Raw genomic sequence first — 25765 nt, 5'->3', positions numbered from 1 at the left:
CCAATCTATGAGCTCTGGTTTGGATCTCTTCAAGTTTGTAGGTTGTTTAAGTTGTTTGTTTCGAAAGGTATAATTTTATTTTCATATGAATTTTCAATTTAATAATTAAGCTTATTGAAATTTTGAAATGTTGGGATTAAATTAGTTGAAGTATATATACTTAGTTGGTAGTCTTGAATTTTTTTGTTTTTTTATTATTGATTGGTGTGGTTCAAGTGTTATATAGGAGCTATTTGAAATGTTTTTGGTTATGTTTGAGAGAAAAGGTGGTGAAGAAAATGGAATACAATGGTGTTGTGTAGTGAAGAGCTTGTTAATGATATTCATAGGATCATCAAAGAGATGAGTAAATAAAATAAGAATTTGAGAAGAAGATGAAATTGTACCCTTTGCTTTGTTTTTAATATTTGAAAGGGGATTCATTTGGTTTATAGAAAGAAATGGCAACGGTACACGATGTGGCGTAAACAAGAAGAATAATATTAATCGATAAATAATACTTATTCACTTGGCTTTTACATAATTTGGACAATGAGGAAACATAAGGTACATAAATAAATATAAGATAAAAACAAAAATGACAATACTCAACGGGCTAAATTATATATACATATATAAAAAGTTGGGAATTTCATTAATTTTATGTTTTGTTCTAATGATTAAGCTTCTTTAAATTTGTTGATGTTGGAATGAAATTAGTTAAAAAGTATATACTTGGTTGATAATCTTGCTTGGTGTGGTTCAAGTATATATCAAAATTCTTTTCTTTCAATTCTATATAAACTAATTTGGTCTTACTTGGATGATTAAGTTTGATTGGTGTGGTTCAACTGTTATTTCATTAATTTTATGTTTTGTTCCAATGATTAAGCATCTTGAAATTTGTTAATGTTTGAATGAAATTAGTTAAAAAAGCATATACTTGATTGATAGTCTTGCCGTTAGATCAATATGGCAACCCTAGAGGGGATGAATAGAGTTTAATTAAACTTTTTTTTTCTAAATTAACTCAATTAAACTAATTAATACACTTTTTATAAATAATAAGAAAAATTCAATTTATACAACAAATAAGATGAAACAAATGTGATAATTTAATTCTATCAAATTTTAGCAAATAAATAAAAACAAACTAAAACATACAATAAATTGCTTAAATTAATTGCAAAAATAAAAAGAAAAGAGTTAGAGAAGAAGACACCGTAATTTTTAAAATGGTTCGATCAAACTCGACCTACTCCACTCTCCAAGCGCCTCTTAGGAATTTGAATAAAATCTTTCTGACTCTTTCCACGGATTAGAGCTTAACCGTTATACCACCGCTCCTTTTACGGGTTCAAGAGCAAACCCGATCCTTTCCACGGTTTAGGATCAAATTGTTACAAATGTTGGAATTTTTTAAGAACACAATACAACTCTTACTAGGGTGGATTTACAAGTTTAAGCCCTCAACAAGTTTATCCTCACAATACAATAACACTCTCTCAAGAATAAGATGAAAAGAAAAAAAAAATGGGAACTTAGAGAGAGCAATAATGGAACTTTTGAGTTTTGGAGGATTATGAAATGTAAAATTTGTTTTTTTTTTTTTTTTTTAATTTGGAGAGGAAGATGGTTTATATAGAGATGGAAAAATTTTTAAAAACCATAATTAATTTGGACCATTGGATTTTGGAAAAGAAAAGTCAATGGTGGAGATTTAAAACTAAACTAGTCGTTAGATATAAACTAAATATAATATTAAATTCATTTTCATTTTAAATTCATTCTCTTTAAAGTCAATCCAAAAAAAAAAAAAAAAATACCATGTGTAAAAAACTAGTCGTTTAGACACAAATATAAAATAATATTAAATTTATTTTCCTTTTAAATTTCTTTTAAATTTCAATTTTTTTATATTTAAAATCAATCCAAAAATCAAAAGTCCATCATATGTTAATCTCTTAATAATCCACCATTCAACCAATATACTGCCACATGTTTACATGCAAATGGTCTGGTTATACTACATCATCCACCACGGTATTTTTTCTATAGACTTGTTTCGGTCATATCGTCTTCGTTTTAGCTCCAATTTGAATGATTCAAAAGGTGTTAGAATCGTTGTTCCGAGCTCTACGCTATGAACATATTAAAATACTAAGATTTTTAGTAAAAAAATTAGTTTGTTATCATCAAAACATTGATTAATTAATTAATTAAAATTAATTAATTTGAGATTAAGGGCCAAAAAGCCAACAATCTCCCCTTTTTGATGATGACAAACCATTCAAGAAAAATAGCTTGAAATACATGTAAACCATATGTAGCCCATAATAAAATTCAACATATCACCATAAAGATCATTCTTGAAATTCACTCAAAAAAATAAATTCTCCCCCTAATTAATACAATCAAAATCATAACAAATTTATAGCATATTTTTCTTAAACTTCTCCTCCTTTGGAATCATCAAAAAGAATAATTAAGAAAAATTTAGAACTATATAAATGTTTCCCTTAAAAACATGAACATAATTTTAGCACAACTTCCCTAAGAATATTAACACATGCTTTCCATATCTCCCCCTATCAAAATGCCTTCTAAAAGATTTAACAAGTAAAATTATAAAATCAAGAGGCATCACAACGAATAATACCGAGCTCAAGCCTATTTTTGCAAAAGTTTTCTTCATTCAAAGGCTTGGTAAAAATATCCGCTAATTGATTATTAGAGCCTACAAATTCAAGAGTAATATTATCATTTTGCACATGCTCTCTAATAAAGTGATGCCTAATATCAATATGCTTAGTCCTAGAATGATGTATAGGATTTTTAATCAAATTAATAGCACTGGTATTATCACAAAATATAGGCACATTATCAAACTTTAATCCAAAATCACAAAGAGTTTGTTTCATCCAAAGAATTTGAGCACAACAACTAGCAACTGCAATATATTCCGCTTCCGTAGTGGATAAGGCAATCGAATTTTGCTTTTTACTAAACCAAGAAACTAAGGAACTACCAAGAAATTGACAAGTCCCATTAGCACTCTTACGGTCAAGTAAACTACCCACAAAATCTGTATCGAAATATCCTACCAAATTAAATTCAACATTTCTAAGATACCATAAGCCTAAATCAATAGTACCAAACAAATATTTAAAAATTCTTTTAACGACATGTAAATGTGATTCCTTAGGACAAGATTGAAATCTAGCACAAAGACATATACTAAACATAATATCGGGTCCACTAGCGGTTAAATAAAGTAAAGATCCAATCATACCTCTATAAGTTTTTATATCCACACATGTTAAATAAAGTAAAGATCCAATCATACGTCTATAAGTTTTTATATCCACACACTTACCTTTTTCATCCTTGTCAAGCTTAGTGGATATGCTCATAGGAGTTTTTGCAATTTTACCTTCATTGAATTTGAACCTTTTGAGCAAATCCCTTGTGTATTTTTCTTGACTTATGAAAATACCATCCTTGAGTTGTTTGATTTGAAGTCTAAGGAAGAGCTAAGTTCTCCCATCATACTCATCTCAAATTCACTATGCATACAGTTAGAAAATTTTTCACACAAAGATGGATTAGTAGAACCAAAAATAATATCATCCACATATATTTGTACTAAAAACATATCATTTTCTTTAGTCTTAATAAAAAGAGCAGTATCAATTTTACCCATTTTAAATCCATTCTCAAGCAAGAAGTTACTAAATCTATCATACCAAGCTCTTGGAGCTTGTTTTAAGCCATAAAGAGCCTTTTTCAACTTATAGAAATGATTAGGAAAATCAAAACTTTCAAACCCCGGAGGTTGTTCTACATAAACTTCCTCCATGATATAACCATTTAAAAGTGCACTTTTCACATCCATTTGATACAAAATGAAATTCTTATAGGAAGAAAAAGCAAGCAACATTCTAATAGCTTCTAATCTAGCAAAAGGTGCAAAAGTTTCTTCATAATCTATTCCTTCCTCTTGACAATAATCTTGAGCTATAAGTCTAGCTTTATTTCTAATGATATTTCCATTTTCATCCATTTTATTTCTGAAGACCCATTTAGTTCCAATTATAGAAGCATGAGAGGGCCTAGGGACTAGCTCCCAAACTTTATTCCTTTCAAATTGATTTAATTCTTCTTGCATAGCTAAAATCCAAAATTCATCATTTTCGGCATCTTTAAAACTTTTTGGTTCAATTTGAGAAACAAAAGCAAGATTATTAAACATATTAAGAGAGGAACGAGTTTTCACACCTTGTTCGAGATCATCAAGAATTAATTATTTGGGATGGGAAGGAGCATACCTCCACTCTTTAGGCATGGATGAAGAACCAACTTCGTTCTTTTCGATTAAGCTCACCTCTTGCTTACTTGAAACAATTTCCTTGCCTTTGTTACTAACAAGTAAATCTCCAAAATTTTCTTCTAAAACATCACTATAAATAGGCTCATTAGAAATAACATTGCAAGATTCATCAAATACTACATGCATAGATTCCTCAATTACTAAAGTTCTTTTATTGAAAACTCTATAAGCTTTACTAGTAGAGGAATAGCCAAGGAAAATACCAACATCCATCTTAGAATCAAATTTTCCAAGTTTTTCTTTGTTATTCAAAATAAAACATTTGCAACCAAGAAATTTGAAATACCCTATATTTGGAATTTTTTTATGCCAAAGTTCATAAGGAGTTTTATCCAAAGAAGGTCTAATTAAAACTCTATTTAAAACATAAGAAACGGTGTTAACGGCTTCCGCCCAAAAGTATGTAGGTATACCATACTCATGCAACATTGATCTAGCAAATTCTTGCAAAGTACGATTTTTTCTTTCAACTACACCGTTTTCTTGAGGAGTTCTTGGAGCGGAGAAATTATGAGAAAAACCATTTTCTTCACAAAAAGTTTCAAAAGCATTGTTATCAAATTCTCCTCCATGATCACTCCTAATTTTAGAAATTGAAAAAGCTTTTTCATTTTGAACTCTTTTTGCAAAACTAGAAAAGCTTTTCAAAGCATCGTTCTTATGTTTTAGCATCAAAACCCAAGTAAATCTTGAAAAATCATCAACTATCACAAAGGCATAATAGTTCCCTCCAAAACTAGCAATTCTAGAAGGGCCAAATAAGTCCATGTGTAATAGTTGAAAGGGTGTAGTTGTAGAGATTAATTTTTAGATTTGAAAGAGGACTTAGTTTTCTTACCCATTTGACAAGCATCACAAACTTTGTCTTTTTCAAATTTAAATTTGGGAAGACCTCTAACTAAAGAATTCTTAGAAATATTTGAAATTAAGTGCATGCTAGCATGTCCTAGTCTTCTATGTCATAACCAAGAATCATTATGCAAAGCCGATAAACATTTATCATTAATAGGACAATCATTCAAATCAATAGTATAAACATTTTCATCTCTATTTCCAACAAATATAACTTTTCTATCACTAGCATTTTCAATGATGCAATTCTTTTTATCAAATACAACTCTAAAGCCTTTATCACACAATTGAGTAATACTAAGTAAATCATGCTTCAAACCATCAACCAAAAGTACATTTTCAATTAAAATAGAAGATTCATTACCTATACTACCTTTACCAATTATTTTACCTTTCTTATTGTCACCAAAGGTTACAAGACCTCCATCCTTTTTGGAGAGAGAGACAAACTTGGATGGGTCTCCCGTAATTTGCCTCGAGCAACCACTATCCAAGTACCACTTGTTTTTCTCAGAGGCTTTCAAACAAACCTATAAACACAAATGTTCAAGTTTGATTATTTGGTACCCACACTTGTTTGGGTCCTAGATGGTTAGCATTGACAATCTTGGGAATCTATTTCATTTTTGCATAGACATTTAAGGCATTGGATTTAGACAAGTAAAAGAATAAGTTGTATGTCCAAACTTACCACATGAGAAACAAACAACATTATGCAAAGATTTATCTCTTACAACAAATTTATGCACTCTACTTTTCTTGGAGAAATTATTCCTTTGAGCATTGTGAAACTTTGCCTGTTGAGAAAATTTTTTTCTTGGAGAAGTAGTATGAGCATATTTCAATTTAAAACACTTAGGTTTAATATAGCCTTCAACACCACAATAATGACATATAGGCACAAAGTTAGATTTAACATGCTTAGACACAACCTTAGGCATATTAAGCTTAGGAATATTATGAGATGCTTTAACAAAGATAGTTTTAGAATTTGACGAAGTAGAACATTCATCAATATAGCCTAAACCTCTTTTATCACCAAAAGGCTTGCCTACTTCAATTATCTTGTCTAATCTTTGAGCACCTATTGTAAACTTTTTAATAGATTCTTTAGCCTTATCAAGTTCTTACAAAGCACTAAATTCCTTTTCTTTGAGTAATTTAATCAAATTATCTTTTTCACAACTATCATGCTCAAGAAATTTAACTTTGTCAAGTAAGGCATTTTTCTCATCACAATCAAAAGCATGCTTGTTACAAGAGATATTCATTTCATAAATATGCATAGCATCATGCTCATTCTCTTTTAAGCAAGCAATTTATTCAAGTAAAAACTTATTTTTACTAGATAAAACATTGTATTTCTTTTTAAGCACAACATACTTAGAACTAAGTTTTTCTAAATCATTTTGCATATTTTCAAAAGCTTTGAACAATTCATTATAAGAAAGAGGTTCCAGAGTTACCTCATCATTTTGTTCATCCTCTTTATCACTATGAGCCATGAAGCAAAAATTGGCCACTTCTTCATTATCACTCCCACTTTCGCTTTCATCGCTATTATCCCAAGTAGCTTTCATTGCTTTCTTCTTGGATTTCTTAGATGATTTTAGAAAAGGACAATCGGTTCTAATATGACCCGGCTTCTTGCATTCATAGCATATTACCTCATCATTTTTGCTCTTTTCACCTTTTGATTCTTTTTGGTTGGAAAGATGCTTCTTGAATTGCTTCTTTCTCTTGATGAAGTTATTATACTTATGTGAAAGATAGGCAACATCATCTTCATCAAGGTCATCTTCATCTTGGGAGTCAACTTCTAAAGAGATAGTCTTAAAGCTATACTCTTTTCTTTCTTTTTCTTCTCATCCTTCATGTTTTTCTTGATCTTTATCTCATGCATCAACAACGAGCCCATGAGTTCATCAATGGAGAGAGATTTGAGATCCTTTGCCTCTTGAATGACGGTGACTTTAGGCTCCTATTGTTTAGGCAAAGACCACAACAGCTTCTTTATCTTCTCAACATTTGAGTACTTTTTCCCAAGTCCTTCTAAAGCATTGACAATGTTAGTAAATCTAATAAACATATCGGAAATAGCTTAATTTTCATCAATTTTAAACATTTCATATTGATGAACTAACATGTCAAGCTTTGTTTCTTTTACTTGACTAGTTCCTTCATGAGTAATTTCTAATTTATCCCATATCTCTTTAGCGGTTTTGCAAATAGACACTCTATTATAATCAACTTCATTCAAAGCACAAAATAAGCAATTAATAGCTTTGGCATTTAAAGAGCATACTTTCTTTTCATTTACTGACCATTCTTCCTTAGGTTTTATAGTGCTAACACCATCAACATCTTTTGTTGGAATTTTAAAACCTTCCTCAACAATATCCCATAAATCATAATCAATAGAAAGCAAGAAAATTCCCATTCTATTTTTCCAATAACTATACTTAGTACCATTAAAGAAAGGAGGCTTTGTAATAGATTGACTATCAGTAAAAGGGATAAAACCTAAAGTTGCCATAGCTAAAAAACAATTAAGTTTATCAAGAAATAAATATTTCAAGAAGAGCAATCCGCTCAGATACCAATTGTTGGATCGATATGGCAACCCTAGAGAGGAGGTGAATAGGGTTTAATTAAACTTTTTTTTGTCTAAATTAACCCAATTAAACTAATTAATACACTTTTTATAAATAATAAGAAAAATTCAATTTATGCAACAAATAAGATGACAAAAATGTGATAATTTAATTCTATCAAATTTTAGCAAATAAATAAGAACAAACTAAAACATATTGCTTAAATTAATTAAAAAAAAAAAAAGGAAAGAGTTAGAGAAGAAGACACCGTAATTTTTATAGTGGTTCGGTCAAACTCGAACTACTTCACTCCCCAAGCGCCTCTTGGGAATTTGAATAAAATCTTTCCGACTCTTTCCACAGATTAGAACCCAACCGTTACACCCCTGCTCCTTTTACGGGTTCAAGAGCAAACCTGATCCTTTCAATGGTTTAGGATCAAACCGTTACAAATGTTGGAATTTTTTAAGAACACAATACAACTCTCACTAGAGTGGATTTACAAGTTTAAGCACTCAACAAGTTTATCCTCACAATACAATAACACTCTCTCAAGGATAAGATGAAAAAAAAAAAAACTAGGAACTTAGAGCTACAATGAAACTTTTGAGTTTTGGAGGATTATGAAATGTAAAATTTATTTTAAAAAAAAAAAATGGAGAGGAAGATGGTTTATATAGAGATGAGATGGAAAAATTTTTAGAAACCATAATTAATTTGGACCATTGGATTTTGGAAAAGAAAAGTCAATGGTGGAGATTTAAAACTAAACTAGTCGTTAGATACAAACAAAATATAATATTAAATTCATTTTCATTTTAATTCATTTTCTTTTTAAATTCATTCTCTTTAAAGTCAATTCAAAAATAAAAAAAAATATACCATGTGTAAAAAACTAGCCGTTAGACACAAACATAAAATAATATTAAATTTATTTTCCTTTTAAATTTCTTTTTAATTTCAATTTTTTTTATTTTAAATCAATCCAAAAATCAAAAGTCCATCATATGTTAATCTCTTAATGATCCACCATTCAACCTATATGCTGCTACATGTCTACATGCAAATGGTCTGGTTATGCCACATCATCCACCACGGTATTTTCTCTATAGACTTGTTTCGGTCATATCGTCTTCGTTTTAGCTCCAATTTAAGTGATTCAAGAGGTGTTGGAATCGTTGTTCCGAGCTCTACACTATGACATATTAAAACACTAAGATTTTCAGTAAAAATGAGTTTTTTATCATCAAAATATTAAATTAATTAATTTGAGATTAAGGGCAAAAAAGCCAACATGGTGTGGTTTAAGTGTATATCAGAACCAATTTGTTAATGTTTTAGGTTTTGTTGTTGATTATGGTTAAATTTACAAGCTTACGGTTACATACTTTTTCCTTATTATTTTTCTTTTTTGTAGATTAAGTTGCATATTTTACAATCATGGATAAGTCATGGATGAAAATGAATAGAATGTCAACTGAGTATGGTTTAGGGGTCGAGATGTTTATTAAAAATGGTCTATAACATTCAAATATAACGAATTCATGAGTTGTCCATGTTTGAAGTGTGTGAATACAAAAACTCTAAATGTGAACAGCATAAGAGATCACTTATTTTTTCATGGTATAGATCAAAGTTATCAGACATGGATTTTTCACAGTGAATCATTACCGATTAAGAGAAACACTGAAAACGTGTCAACTAGTGAAAGAGACAAAGTTGATGAGGATGATGTTGATGTTGATGACACAATTGGAATGTTTGAGGCTTACAATAACTATTTTAGTGAAAAATCCGATAATTTTGAAGAATTATAGATGATGCAAAGAAACCATTACCCAAATTGTAAAACTTTTTCCAAAATATCTACATTTGTAAAGTTATATAATTTGAAAGCTAAATTTAGATGGAGCAATAAAAGTTGCACTGAGTTGTTGGAATTAATTCATGACATATTACCTAGTCTTAATGAAATTCCAACTTCTACTTATGAAGAAAAAAGATTTTGGGTACTCTTAGAATGAAGTACGAGAAGATTCATGCAAGTAGGAACGATTGTTGCTTGTTTAGAAAAGAACTCTCTAATGCAAATGTATGCCCCATTTGTGGTACATCAAGATGGAAGCTTCAAAAAAAATTAAAGGAAAGGGCTAAAAATATTCCAGCAAAAGTCATGTGGTATTTCTTTCCAATTCCAAGATTTGAAAGAATGTTTCGAAGTAAAGAACAACAAGTTTATTGACATGGCATGCTAAAAAAGAAAGAAACAGATGGTTTATTAAAACATCACAAAGATGCCCTGTGGAAAAAAATAGACAATTTGTGGCCAAAGTTTGGGTCAAAAGCTAGAAATCTTCGTCTTGTTCTTTCGACAGATGGGGTAAATCCACATAGAGATCTTAGTAGTAGATATAGTTGTTGGCCAGTGATGTTAGTGACTTACAATTTACCTCCATGGTTGTGCATGAAGCAAAAAAGTTTTATGTTGACTGCACTGATATCCGGTTCTAAACAACCGGGAAATGACATAGATGTTTATTTAGCTCCGTTAGTGGATGATTTGGAAAAACTTTGGAAAGATGCGGTAGAATGTTACAATGCATATGAAGAACACCGTTTCATGCTTAAAGCTATTTTATTATGAACCATTAATGATTTTCCTACATATGGTAACTTGTGTGGTTGTACGGTTAAAGGATATCATGCATGTCCAATTTATGGAGAGAAAACTTCATCCACTTATTTACCAAAAGGGAAGAAGATGGCATATCTCAGACATCGCAAGTTTCTACCATGCCATCATCCATATAGGAAACAAAAGAAAGCTTTTAATGGTGCACAAGAATTAGAATTTGCTCCAGAATCATTAAGTGGGGAAGAAAATCTTGCAGAAACAAGTAAGTATCAATATTCATTTGATAAGAAAACTATCAAAGAAAAAAAACAGTGGAGATAGCTCTTCAACTTATTCAAAGAAAAAATCTATTCTTTTTTAGTTAGAATACTAAAAATATCTTGACGTGCGACATTGTTTAGACGTGATGGACATTGAAAAGAATGTATGTGCAAATCTTATTGGCACATTGCTTGATATTCCTGGTAAAATGAAGGATGGAATAAAAACTCGATTAGATTTGGTGGAATTGAACATTAGATAAGAGTTAGCCCCTCAAGTAGGAGAGAAAAAAGTCTTTTTACCTCCCACGTGTTGTAGATTAACACGAGCTGAGAAATTGAGCTTTTGTAAGTTACTATCAGAAATTAAAGTACCTAAAGGCTATTCTTCGAACATTCAAAGTTTAGTGTCGCTCACAGATTTGAAACTTTACGGACTTAAGTTGCATGACCATCACCTTCTTATGCAACAATTATTACCTGTAGCCATTCGTGATATTTTACCCAAACATGTAAGACTTGCAATTACTCGCCAATGCTTCTTCTTTAATGCTATATGTTGCAAGGTGATCGATTCATCTCAGTTAAAGGGTATGCAAAAGGATATAGTTGTCACTCTATGCCTCTTAGAGAAGTATTTCCCACCATCATTCTTCACAATAATGGTACACCTTGTAGTGCATCTTGTAAGAGAAGTTGAGTTTTGTGGACCTGTTTATTTGAGGTGGATGTATCCTTTTGAACGATACATGAAAGTGTTGAAAACTTATGTACGAAATAGAAATCGACCAGAAGGATGTGTTGGAGAAAATTATATTGTCGAATAGACTATAGAGTTTTGTTTTGAATTTGTATCTGGTATTAATTTTATTGGGCTAAACTCATCAACAAATAAAGCGAACTCAAACATTGATAGAGCATTGTCAACTGTTTCTTTTATCAGACTGAGTAAGAATGTGTTGGATCAAGCTCATCTTTATGTCATTCAAAATGTAAATGATGTGCTTCCTTACGTCAAGTATGTAGATCTTCATCTTATTCTCGTTTTAGGTTACTTGATTATTCAATAATCTACTAACTTTGTCATTTATAATAGGCAACATATGGATATTTTTTCTAAGCTCAATTCTGGTAAAAATAAAAGTAGAAAGGCTTCAAGAAGAGCATAATCGTACATTTAGTCGGGGGTCGTCCACATGGGTAATCTCTAGAGACCTACTATTTGATGTATAATTAAATGTTAACTACTAAACTATTATAAAATATATCGTAGGTTGCATTAGCTCTCAAAGTTCCAAAAAAATCCATATCGCCTTCTTTAAGATGGATAGTTAATGGACTTTGTCCAACTGTGGCAAAATATTCTGGTTATGTGGTCAATGGTTACTACTATCACACAAACAATCGCGATGATGTTATGAGGGTTCAAAATAGTGAAGCTAGTATAAAGACTACCACAATGTAAGTCTCTAGTACTAAGGACAAAAGCCCCATCATTTCATATATGACCTTTTATGGTGTAATACAATAAATATGGGAGCTTGACTGTCATGGATTATCATTTATTTTATTCAAATATAGTTGGGTTGAGAATAGAAATGGAGTAAAAACAGACGAGTTTAGGTTTCTATTGTGGACCTCAATCGTATTGGACATAAATCAGACCCATTTATTTTAGCCTCTCAAGCAAAACAAGTCTTCTATTTAAAAGACCTTGCAAATTCAGGTTGGTCAATTGCTTTAACATCTCCACAACGAACAATTGAAGATGATTTTTATGAAGATGAAATATGAGATATTCTACAAGAGTGTGGTTATGGAGGTACACAAAGAATGCCCAATGTTGATACATCTATTGAGATTGATGGTACAACATCCACATAGATTAGAAATGATTGTGAGGGTAGATGGGTTGATAAATAAGTTTCAAACCATTTAAAAGATAAACTTTTTGATTGTGTAGCGATATGTGTTCTAAAACTTTAATTCATGTGCATAGTAGTTTATTAGTTTATTATTTAACTACTTTTTTCATTGTGCAGATGTCGTTCAATGTGGACTCTAAGTCAAAACATGGTATACTCATGTCTACATCTAGGAAGTTTCAGACTTTTAAGACCACATTGACTCAAAAGTTCATACTTCCATTTAAGAATGAACCCTCGGTCTTGTAATTTCCTCCCCAACAATATTCTCATATAGAGCAAGATCAGTAGACATCGTTTGTTAATGAACGATTGAATGAAGAATGGGATGTAAGTCATTCTAAATAAATTAAATGTCAATATTATCATTGTTTTGATAGGTAACTTCAACTAGATTTGTTGTACAGGAAATTAGTCGTCTTCAAGAAGAAAGACGTGCAAAATTTTTATATAATCATCGTATTTCTTAGTAAGACGTGCGAAATGTGTATATAATCATCACATTTCTTAGGAAGGGTTACGCGAATCTTGCCCAAGAATTAGTAAGTTTTTCGACTTAAATTAAATCTTTTATTCTAATATGTTTATGCTAATTAAATATGTATGTTCATGTAGAACCTATCGAAGAGCCTTCTTATCGAGCAAATTTATGAAAAGAAGCAAGAAAAGGAAAAAAATAATGAATACTTTGATGAAGCTACTCGAGAATGTGTCAATCGAATTGTAAGTTTATATTGTGCAAAGTTTAAGATGACATATAATATAATGTCTGAAACTTGTGATGATATAGATATTATGTGAAAATTGTAATATGTTTTACAGAATAAATTGGTTGAAGTCTATGAAGGTGAAGATGTTTTGACCAAAGCATTGGGTGTAGAGAAACATTAGGGGCGTGTTAGATGAATGGATGACTTTGTTTCCCATTCCCAATATTTCAAATTAGTAAAACCAAAGTCCTCAATGAGGCTAGAAATTGAAGGAGGCTCTAATGAAAAAAATGTTCGACATGGTAAAGTGCCAAGAGAAAAAACTCACAGTAGACAATCTCATCAATCAAAATCATCGGTTGAAAGTGTTGCACTAAGTGCATCTAAAGAAGAAGATACTAAGAAGATGCCTAAAGAAGATTTGGAAGTAATTTATTTGTTGTGACTTTTAAATTTTAATCATATTGTGCTTAACCATGCATGACATTAATTCTTTTATATTTGTTAAGGGGACACCATGCCACTTGGCTCTAGGAACTGTAGATAATATTGTTGCAGTAGCCACAACATTTGATAATGATGTGTCATACTTAACTGTTAAATTTCTAATTGACATTGTCATGGGAAAGGTTTGCCTATACTAATTCATGTGAAGGGGAAAATAGAGTCCTTAAATCAAGCAATGGGCAACTTCGTAACATGGCCTCGTGAACTTGTAGTTATGGTTGACGAGAAAAAAAGTATACCTCTTTTTCAGTATATAAGTTTGGTTATTTATTATTTTTCCTACTTTGAATTTTTGTAATTTTGGTTATGGTAGGACCATTCAACAATTACGATATTCGGTCAATCCTTCAAATATACTGATGTCAATTGTACCATCAAACTCTTGAACGAACATGCCATGCATAACATGAACGATATAAATATGATCCGTATCAATTTGGACGAATATATATTTGGAATAGACAAATTTATTTATTTAGGACGCGATGATCTAATCCAATATTGCAATATGATTGGAAATAGGCTACATGTGTATTTTGACATACATTGTGTAAGTATTACTCATCTAGATTCATTCACAAATATTTTTTTTCATGTTTAAATAATAACTTTTGCTTTGTTTAGGTATCTTTGGGATGAATATGGTCGTGATATTATGAAGAAGTTTTTATAATTGATCAAGCAAGAATACCGCCATACGTGAAGTCTCAAGATATTCGATCCAGAAATTTAGCCAACTAATATTGCCTAATTTGGACCAATTAGTTCTTATTCCATATAACACAGGGTAAGTAAATACTTGTTCTTAAGTTATTTTTAATTTGCATTATACACGTACTACTATTTCAAAATTGTTGCTTATTATAGTTATCATTGGATATTGATTTCAATCAATCTACAAGAAAATTGTGTTTATGTTTTGGACTCTATTCAAAGTAAGGTTCAAGAGGATTTTCATGGAGTTATAAATATGTAAGTGTAATTGAACTAGCTCTTAATTGAAGTATTTATGTTTAACTAATATTTGCAAACTATTTAGTGGATTGAAAACATGACAAGCCAAGCACGATCTCCAACACCATCGGTCTTCTCCAAAATGGAAACCTTTAAAGGTAAATTTGCATTCATTTTTTAACAATTTATTTTCATTCGAATATAAGAATAATTGTTTTCAACTTCTTTATATGCAGTGCCCCCATCAATTAGATTTTGTAGGATGGGGATACAATGTGCAAAAGTATATACACAAAATAGTAGATAATCCTACTACTCCCATTACTAGTCTCGTACGTAAATTATTTATTTTTTATATACTATCTTTAATTTAATAAATGGATGTAAACTTATGTTGAATTTATCTTTTTTTTTTCCTCTTTGTAGTTCAATACAAAAAAAAAAAGCATATACCCAAGGAGAGATTGACGTAATTCAAACCCAATGGACAAGATTTGTTGGCCGATTTGTGTAAGGATATACTTCTTGTTTTTTGTCTCAATAGAATGTAAATGTTAGCTTAGAATGAATGCAAATTTATCTAACCATGCATGATCTGTATATTGGAAGATTTATGTATAATATTTTTGTGTTTATGGGGTATTTGGTGTTAAGTATTCATGAATTAGTACTAATTGATATTTGTGAATGAGAGAAATGATGACTTGGTGTAAGTATTCTATGAAAGTGTGTTATTGTTATACAAATATTGGTGATTAGCGTGTTTATTACATATTTGATGAGTATATGTAATGGACTGGAAATATTAATTTTTGTTTGTGGATAAATTCATAGGTGGAAGACAAATATTGATGGTCTGCCATGCAAATTTTTTAAAATTTTTTAATAAAAAACAATGATGGACATTTCATTTCCCAACACGAGATATATAATGTCGTTTTTAACTTTTTGACCGATATTAAAAATGGATTCGATAACGAAATTTAAAAAAAACGAACAATAATTGAAAAAACGGACATAGATTCTGGGCTTCAATGTCAGTTTAAAAGGCTTCAATGGATTCTGGACTTCTGTTGACAACCGACATTAAGGCTTAATGTCGGTTGACAATCCTTTAATGTCGGTTTTAGTCCGACATTAAAGGGCTTTAATAACACTGTTTTTAATGTCGGTTGCAACCGACATTAAAGCCCGAAATTCTTGTAGCTTTCTTATACTTAGGGGAGCCTAAGTACGTTGAAGGTAAGGGGATCTCACACTTAGGGGGAACCTAAGTTTCATTGAGAGGGAGTATCATCCTTAGGGGGAATTTAAATGACCATTCTCTAAGTTCAGCAATTCAAGTGTCAATATAATTACCATTTATTTACAGATAAGTAATACATCGTTGTAATTACAATAGCTTGTCTTTATATTAGTGTATATCATTCTATGGGCACACTACCTTTAGATGTAGGTGGTATTACACCGAACTGCGTTACCAAACTCTGTGTTCTATCCTGGTTTTAGTTTTTTGCATTTATCTATGATGTTTCTGGAAGTGTTGTAACATCGTGTGTAACAAGTTTTATCGTGTATTACATAACCTTTATTTCACCCTCAATAGTAACATAGTAGTTCTTTTACATTACAATATAAAAGTAATCAACCCAACAACATCATAGTTCTATTTTGGATACTCATTAAGTTTTGTTTAAGCTCATATATTTCATAATTTCCTCCTTATTAGCTAGCACAGAATAATATTTTCCCCTGAAGTCTTCAAACTTGATGGTGCGATAACGTAGAGGGTTAGTTTCATTTATCAGACATTTTGCTGGTTCTATAGTCACATCATTTTCAGGGCAGACGAAGTAGATTAAGCTCTGTCGAGATACGTTCATATTTGTCATTGCTCGATGTTCTGCTGCCTTCAGCTTTCCATTGCTAATCACCTAATAATGTAAGACCACAGACTAAGAGCCTATTTGGATTAACAAGAGAAAAAAAAAATTCCAAACATTCATTTTCAATTAAACTGTCTTTATAAAAACTGTTTAAAATGCGTTTTGAAAATGTTTCGAAAGCTATTTTGAGTGGTTGTCAAATACTTCAATTGCTTTCAAAATGATTTCTTTTCAAAATTAAACACTTGAAAAGCTAAACGAAACTCACCCTAATTTACTAATTGTGTAAATATAGTGATCTCATGCATAGGTCTACTTTCTCTTATTTATTAGTATTAGTTTCATACCTCAAGAACATAACCAAAGTTAATCAAAAGGGCATCATCAATTGGATCAGCAGCAATCCATTCACCATCCTTGAGGATTTGAAGGCCATTGACATCTTGAAATAAGATGGTGATGAGGCTTCCATCACAATGTTGCCTCAATCCCAAAGTCAAGCTAGGGTCTGGGCATGGTGGATAATAATGTACAAGCATTGTTGGATTTGAACTCATTTCATCCCCTAAGTATCCTCTTCCAAGCTTCAGCCCTTCACTTATCACATCCAATAACTCCAAAACAAACTTTCTCATTGCAACACAATATTCTCCCACCACCTCCCTGCAATAATAATAATGATAATTGGAGAAAATTACATAATGGTCCTTCAATTTTGGATTTAGTTTTCATTTGGTATCTAAGTTTCAAAATGTTAAACATTTAATCCTTAGGTTTTGAGTTTTGTTTCAATATAGTTCTTAAGTTTCAAAATGTTACAACTTTATCCCATGAGATTTGAGTTTTGCTTCAATTTTGTCTCTAAGTTTCAAAATTTTACATTTTTAACATTGATTTTTCATTAAATTATCACTTTCAATCATTGATGTCAATGTATATTAATTAATTTAAAATAATTATGAAGTGAAATCTCAAATTTAAATTTAATAGCAATAAAAAATAGGAAAAAATAATTAATTACAATTATTAAAATTAAACTGATTAAAATATATTAACCCTAAATACAGAAAATTATCATTTAGTATAAAATCGATGTTAAAAGTTGAAATATGGAAACTTTGAGATCAAATTGAAACAAAATTCAAATATCAATCACAAAATGATAATATTTTGAACCTTTGTGCTAAATTGAACCGAAACACAAAAGTTAATGACTAAATGTGTAACCTTTCGAAACCTAAAGACCAAATAGAAGACTATACTTAGTATTTTTAATCTATGGACTAAATTAAAACTAAACACAAAAGACAATGACTAAATGTGTAACCTTTCGAAACCTAAAGACCGAATAGAAGCCTATACTTAATATTTTGAACATATGTGCTAAATTGAAACCAAACTCAAAAAGTTAATGACTAAATGTGTAACCTTTCGAAACCAAATACCAAATAGAAGTCTATACTTAAAACTTAACGACCAAAAATATATATATATTTTTTTAAATGATCATGAAGAGTAATTTAAGTGGCTAAAAACTCGTATTCAGTTATTAATGCAAACCAACAAAAGTACTTAAAACGAAGGCTTAAACCTGATTAGGATATGGAAGGTCGGAGTTAAAATACCATTTTAGTTCTTATACTTGTTCAGATTTAGTTTTGTACTTTTTAATGTTTGATTTCAGTTCATTTATTATCCATAAATCTTATATTTAATCCCTAGTATGACTAATTTATTGTTTATCTAATTTCATAATTGTTAATTATTTATTAACACTTTTACTATACATTTTCGGAATATATTCCCATATTCTATTTTTTAGAATAGGTATTATTATGATTTAACCAATTTCAATGAAATATAATTTCGAGAAACTAAACATAAGATATTTTGAAAGTATAAGGATGAAAATTAGACATATACTTAAATTGAATAAAGTAGATGGCGTTGAAGTGCACTACCTATATCTTGCTATCAGGGCAAGAGTCAGGCCTCAATAAGTAGGAGGGCACATCTTGGCAAATGTTAAAAAAAATGATGAAAGTTGGACATTTGAAAGTACAAGTACTAAAATTGAATTAACTCCTAAGTATATTGAACAAAACGATATTTTAATATATATATATATATATTGATTATGTTTGAAATGACTTTTCTTTAGACAAAATGAACATATCTCAACTAGCATAAAATATGTACGATTAAGCTCAAGATCCGTAGTTCCTATTTCTCACCCACACTTTGTATAATCAAAGTGTTATTTATTTATTTTGTACAGTTAAAAGTGCTTTGTTAAGTAATTGAAAAGACAATTAGGTTTGAAAGAAACGTTTTGAAGTGGATTGAGTGCCTTTTCTTACCTGAATTCAGGGGGCTTGTCTGGCCAAAAATGAATATATTTCTCTAGAGGATGGCAATTAAAACTCATAGAATCTCTCCAGAAGTGAGTTTGTTCATTTGCAGAATTTTGAGAGCCTGGGTAAACTTTGCAGTAATCGGGGTCCTTGGAACATTCCCTCTTTTTATCTTCGGGCGACATAGAATTAAACTCCTTTAAAGTCTTCACTGTCTCTTCTATTAATTTTTTCGACACTCCATGATTTATCACCTAAAACAAATAGTAAATCAAGGGTCTTATTGATATGGTTAATTGTTTGATATAAACATATATACGATAGGTTTTGCAATTTTATATATGATGCAATATTAGACTACATGTTAAATAATATACGTACACGTATACATATGTTTCAATATTGTCCCTTTATTGCAAATTTGACTAAAATATCAGTTAAATTCTCAAAAATACCTATAATTATGGGGTTGGTTTGAATTATACCTCAAAATTTTGGTATTTGATGATCTTGAAATAATATTTGGATTACTTCTTATAACCATCTTTTTTAATGCATTTAACAAGAATTTTACAGCTAATTATGTTAATACACCTATCAAGTGTATAATATATTAAATTTAAGAATGTAAGCATGATTGTTGAATTACGAGTATCACTCAATTAGCTAGTTAAAACATATATTTAACAATATAACTCAGTTAGGTGGTTAATTAAAACATATATCTAAGGTGTAAAATTTTCTGCGGGAAGGGTGCTGAAAAAGGAGAGGCTCACAATTGGTCCGATGAGATTTTATTATTGCTCAAAGAGAGAAGGGCGGTTTAGACATCGATAAAATTAAATTAACAAACAAAGCTCTATTATCTAAATGGATATGGCGTTTCCATACTGAACCTCAAAGCTTGTGGGTGCAATTGATTGGTAGCAAGTACTCTAGCCCTCACGATGGTTCATTGCCTTCTCAATGTAGGTCTTGCAATGCTAAGGCACATTGGTTTTATATCTCTAAGATCAATGACAGAATGAGCGGCTTTATACAGTAAAAAATTCAAGATGGATCTAATACTTTTTTCTGGAAACAACATTGGGCTACTAATAGACCCCTTAAAGAACTTCATCCACGTTTCTTTGCCCTATCTTCCAACCCCAATATCATGGTTAAAGAACATGGTTTAATGATACAAAATTGTGGGATCTTGGCTTCAGAAGTCCTCTGAATGATAAAGAAGAAAACCAATAGAATCTCATTACTTCAAATTGGGTTACTCCTAACCGTGATGTTGGTCATGACACTGCTACATGGAATTTAAACTCCTATAGACTTTTTAACATGAAATCTGTGAAGACTTTTTCAAACAAAAGCTTGCCCATCACTACCCACATCTAGATTGGTTATCTTTGGAAAACCTCATTACCTAAAAAATGTAAATTTTTTATCTGGACTATATTGCATAAAGATATAAATACAAATGATAAATGTCAAGCTTGCCATCCGAATTACTGCCTCAATCCTAGCTGGTGTATTATATGTAAGAAACATGGGGAATCCGCCAATCATTAATTTTCAAACGGCTCTTACTCAGCTATTATGTGGAATAATATCATAGCTACTATGCCCTTGAATGCCCCTGTGTCCCTTGATGTATTGTTATCCATGGTGATTACTAACTCTCTTACTTCTCAAACTAATATTATCACGACTAATATTTTTGGAGCTGGACTTTTGTGCATTTGCTTGAAGTGAAACAATCAAACATTTCAAAACTCCACAACAACTTTGGGGTGATATTTTGAACCTGGCTACTCTCTGATGCTCCAAATGTACTTTATTTAAAAACTATGATGTTCCTAATCTCGCGCTTAATTGGACGGCTTTCTTGTAGCCTTTTCCCCTTGTATCTTTTGGAGCTCTCCTCTAGCTCATTTGTACTATTTTTTATGATTTATGGAGTGCTTTGGTTGGGATATGATGATGGTACTTCGAGGGTATTAACCTAGTTAAGATGTCCGAGTGTACCGACCGATCCCTTACCTTCGTATACTATTCAAAAATATTGAAACATATATTTAACATTTGTCTCAAATGTTAATGGTTCAAAATTGTCATCTTCAATGTGGTTGGAAAAAAGAAAACAATGGCATGATTTGGAACTAATAGCAAAGACGGAAAAAATAGAATACACAAAGTTTAAAATCAACCAAAGAATTAAGAAGAATATTATGAATAAGAGATAAAATAACACTAAGAATACTGTAATTAACTAAACAAAGAAACTTAAAGCTTTGGTAGGTTCAAAATTATAACTTAAGAAGCGAAACATAAAAGAGAATGGTTGTTTAACAAAGAATAAGAAGAAGGGATTTATGAATTAACCTGAAAAAATCCAAACTCTTGAGTAACATCAAGGATTCTTTGGAAGAGAAGGGCTCGATCGTTTGTGGCAAAATCGATCACTGGAATTGTCTTCTTCACTGCTACACAAGGCCTCTTCTCTGGTGGAAACACATAATTTTTTGGCACTGATTTAACACCCTCCCAATTGGACAAAAAATTCATTTCAGCGATGATTTTCTTTATGAGTGATGACAAATGATATGGGATTGGAGTGGCTCTTTTATATACTTAATTATGACTATGACTAGTGAAGTACTACGTTCCTATAAACTTTAAAAAGAGAATTTATTTATAAAATTTTAATAATACAACTTTAATCTATGAATAAAAGAGTTTTAATTTTTAAATAAGTTATAAAAATTTTGGAAGTTGGGTGGACAAAAATAATAATTATTTTAATTGAGCATAAACTTTATTATAAAAGAACATATAAATTAAACATGTATAAAAGAATATATAAATTCAAATATTTTGTATTATTTTTTTAAAAAAAATTGTGATAAAAAAAATACTGTTTTATTTTAATGGGTTGATATAATTATCTTCTTAATTTTGAACTTCAATATGAACAAAAATATTATTATTTTATTTTTTTAAAATTCGTGTTCACTTGATTAAAATAAACGTATTTGATATTTTGATTTAGATTATTTGATTATCTTCTTAAGTTTATATTATTTTTTTCTAAAATTTCATGATAATAATCTCTTAGCTAATTTTTTATTTTAATTTTGATAATTTGATTATCTACTTGATTTTAAACTTCAATTGAAACCAAGTTTTTTTTTTTCATTTTGTGATTAAGATTTTTTTTTAATTTTGTGATAATACTTTTTTTTTTTAACTTTTTATTGGATGATTTGATTTATCTCTTACTTTTAAACTTTAAATTAAGTCTAAACAATTATTTTTATTTTTTAAAATTTCATGAGAATAATCTCTTAGTTTTTTTTTTTTTTTTTTTTGATGATTCGATTGTCTTGTTAATTTCATACTTTGATTTAAATCAAGATTTTTATTAAATATTGTGATAATTTTTTCTTATTTAATAAAAAATCTATTTCATTAGATGATTTGGTTAGCCTATTAATTCTAAACTTTAAATTAAATCAAACTAAAATTTCATAATGATTCTTTCTTAAATGCAAAGAAGATGGTTTTATTATGGTCTAATTTCAATTTTTTTACGTAAACAAAAACCATAAAAACTTAATCTATTCTTATTTTATTTTCGATTGGATGATTTGATTATTCTCTTAATTTTAAATTTTAATTCCAACGAAAGTATTATTATTTTTAACTATAATCTTATTTATATTAATTTTTTTAATTAATTTGGATGTTGTGATGTTCCTTTTATTTCAAACTTTAATTAAAATAAAATCTTATCTTTTCTATTTTTGTATAAAATTTTATAATGATTCTTTCTTAGATGAAAAGAAGATGGTTTGATTATCGTCCTAATTTCAATTTTTTCTATGCAAACAAAAACCTTAAAAACTTAATCTATTCTTTTTTTTTCTTGGATTGGATGATTTATTTATTCTCTTAATTTTAAATTTTAATTCAAATGAAAGTATTATTATTTGTTGCTATAATCTTATATATATTATTTTTTTAATTGACTTGGATGATGTGATTGTCATTTTAATTTCAATCTTTAACTAAAATAAAATCTTATTTTTCTATTTTTGTATAATATTTCATAATGATTATTTCTTTGTTGAAAAGAAGATGGTTTTATTATCGTCCTAGTTTCAATTTTTTTATATGCAAATAAAAATCCTAAAAACTTATGACATATATTAAACAAAAAGAGGGAGAGGGGTGAAATCTTCCTATAGAAGATAGAAGAGATACTTGTAACTGAGAAATTAAATTTCTTAAAGATGAAAAAGAAACATTGGGAAAGATGTTCCTATTAACTAAATTAAAAAATATGTATATCTACAACAATTTTTTTTTAAAAAAAAAAAAAAAAAAAAAAAGGAAAGGAAAGAAATGAGAGAGCTACTTAACAAAATTTAAAAAAAAAAATGAGAGGAGATAGCGGATGGAAAAAGAGAGGTTGAAATTAGCGATTTATAATGAAAATTTAGATCTCAAATCATAGTTTGATTTTTTTTTTTTAATTTTAAAATTTATTAACGTGAAGTAAGAGATAAAATGTGATCTTAAAAAGAATTGTGAATAAGAGATTAAACGATATAATGTTGTTTGTTTTTAATTTTTTTCATTTTTATATTACTCGATCTAGATATTAGAGATAAAATTGATTTAAAATAAGGATTTTCATGAAGAATAGATTAGAAAAAAATATATAATTTCTTTTATAAAAAATCTTTTTATTTGAGATAAGTAGAGATTATTAAAGATAAAATATGATTTTTTTCAAAATATTTTTCATGAATTAAAGATTAGAGACTAGAGAATAAAATGTAATTTTTTGAATTTCTAATCCCTTTATTTAAAGGTTAAGTAGATCTTATAGATAAAATGATTTTTTTTAATTATTTAAATGTGAAATTACATAAGACTATCCCAATGACCATCAACTTAAAAGGGGTAAAAGGGGAAATCAAATGTTTTTTCGCAAACTCTTTTAGATAATATAGATGAGGCTTCTTATTTTAGGAGTGTAAGAAGTGCAAATAATATCTCCCATTGGCTAGGGAAGAGAGAATAAAACCTTTCAACTTCAACATTAATACACTGAATTCCATCAAAACTCTGGGCTTAAGCAAGAGTAGTATTAAGTTGGATCCTATCGATATTACAAATTTTATACCAGTTGAATTATGCTTCTTCTTTTGACAGAAGTAAGATCTTGATTTATACTATTATTATTTTCCCTTCAAGGTTACTTTACAACAAAATTGTTATTGGAAAATGGATTGAGACGTCTTTGGAATTTACCTTTAAAAGTAAAGCTATTCAGTGAACAAAAATATAAATAAGAGAATTTTGACAATATACAGTAGTGATTATTTTGGAGATAAAACAAATTATTTGATATCTTTTTCCTTCTAAGAATAAAGTTAATTTGGATTTCTCTTCTTTCCTTTTCCTCAAATGTAGTGACTAGGGAGAGATTTATTAGGTACATATTTAGTTAAAGAAAAGAGTTATCTATTGGTATATAATTAAGTGAAGGACAATTATCTTTCAACACTACAAAAATACTATATTTATTGGTGCTTGCAATTTTTATTTACTTGACGTTTTTTTTTTAAAAAAAAAGTCAAATAACATATAATTCTTAAGAAAAAGGTCAAGAAAAATGAATAAAATGCGAAGGTTGACGGAGCTTCTTTGAGCCATTGCAATAAACTTCTCTACCATGTCTACAAACGAATCCTCCCTCTATTTTAGATCGACTTTTTCGTAGATTATCTTATAGTCGCACTATTCTCGTGGGTTTTATTTCTCTATCTTTGTGGTTGTTTTGTTTCGGCTTCGACATCCACATCTCTTTTTTTTTTTTCCTTTTTTTTTGAACATATGGGACCTCGATGGTACAAGTTTCATGATAGTTCAATGCTTCTCATTTCGACGCAAATAAGATCTTTGATTCATTCTATTATTATTTCCCTTTGGAGTTACTTTTTCACAAAATTAATTATTTGTTTTTATCACAATATTGTTATTGGAAAAAATGATAGAGACATCTTTCAAATTTATCTTTAAAAGGAAAGCTATTTATTGAACAAAAATATAAATAAGAAAATTTTGATAATATACACTAGTGATTATTTGGGAGATAAAAACAAATTATTTGAAAAATTCCTTTTCTTTTAAGAAAAAAGTTAATTTGGATTTATCTTTATCACTTTTCCTCAAATGTGTAGTGACTAGAGAGTCATTTTTTTATGTACAAATAAAGTCACATATTTGGGTAATGGAGAGTTATCTATTGGATATATGATTAAGTAAAGGACAATTATTTTATTGTTGAGTCCCTTTGTCCTTGAAGAGACTCAATCATCTTTTTTTCTACCTCTAATGCATAAGAATATTCAAGAGTTGTTCATCACATATAATATATATATATCCTTTGAGTACATGTGAAGAGACTAAAATTTGAAACTCTATCTTTTGATCTAGGACATGTGTCTATCTTAAAATAATTGTGCTCTACTTAAGGATGGTAATTTGTTGTTCCTAGATTGCTTATTCCTTGAAAATATCAGAGATTAGATGGGATAACAATAATTATTATTCACCTCCATGTAAGATAATTTTAATTAAAATAGCAAGTGTGAGAGAGGCTGCTAAAATATCCCTTTTCTCATTATGGCTTTTTTAGTTCAATAATAAGAGAG

At 29.5% G+C, this 25765-nt stretch overlaps 1 protein-coding gene across 1 annotated transcript; it reads right to left on the bottom strand.

Annotated features, from left to right (window-relative positions):
- Positions 1–16362: 16362 nt before the first annotated feature.
- LOC120086914 (hyoscyamine 6-beta-hydroxylase-like) lies at positions 16363–21659 on the bottom strand. The gene is made up of 4 exons (XM_039043722.2): positions 21423–21659; positions 19053–19300; positions 17040–17355; positions 16363–16740 (listed from the first exon to the last, which is right to left on the bottom strand). The coding sequence occupies exons 1-4, from the start codon at positions 21603–21605 to the stop codon at positions 16489–16491; spliced, it is 999 nt and encodes a 332-aa protein (XP_038899650.1). The 5' UTR covers positions 21606–21659; the 3' UTR covers positions 16363–16488.
- Between the last annotated feature and the right edge of the window lie 4106 nt (positions 21660–25765).

Source organism: Benincasa hispida, chromosome 9 (assembly GCF_027475165.1).
Source record: "Benincasa hispida cultivar pf3 chromosome 9, pf3_genome.v1.1, whole genome shotgun sequence".
Lineage (NCBI taxonomy): Eukaryota > Viridiplantae > Streptophyta > Magnoliopsida > Cucurbitales > Cucurbitaceae > Benincasa > Benincasa hispida.
The sequence above is the reverse complement of the archived record's forward strand: the minus strand, read 5'-3'. Positions and strand labels throughout refer to the sequence as shown.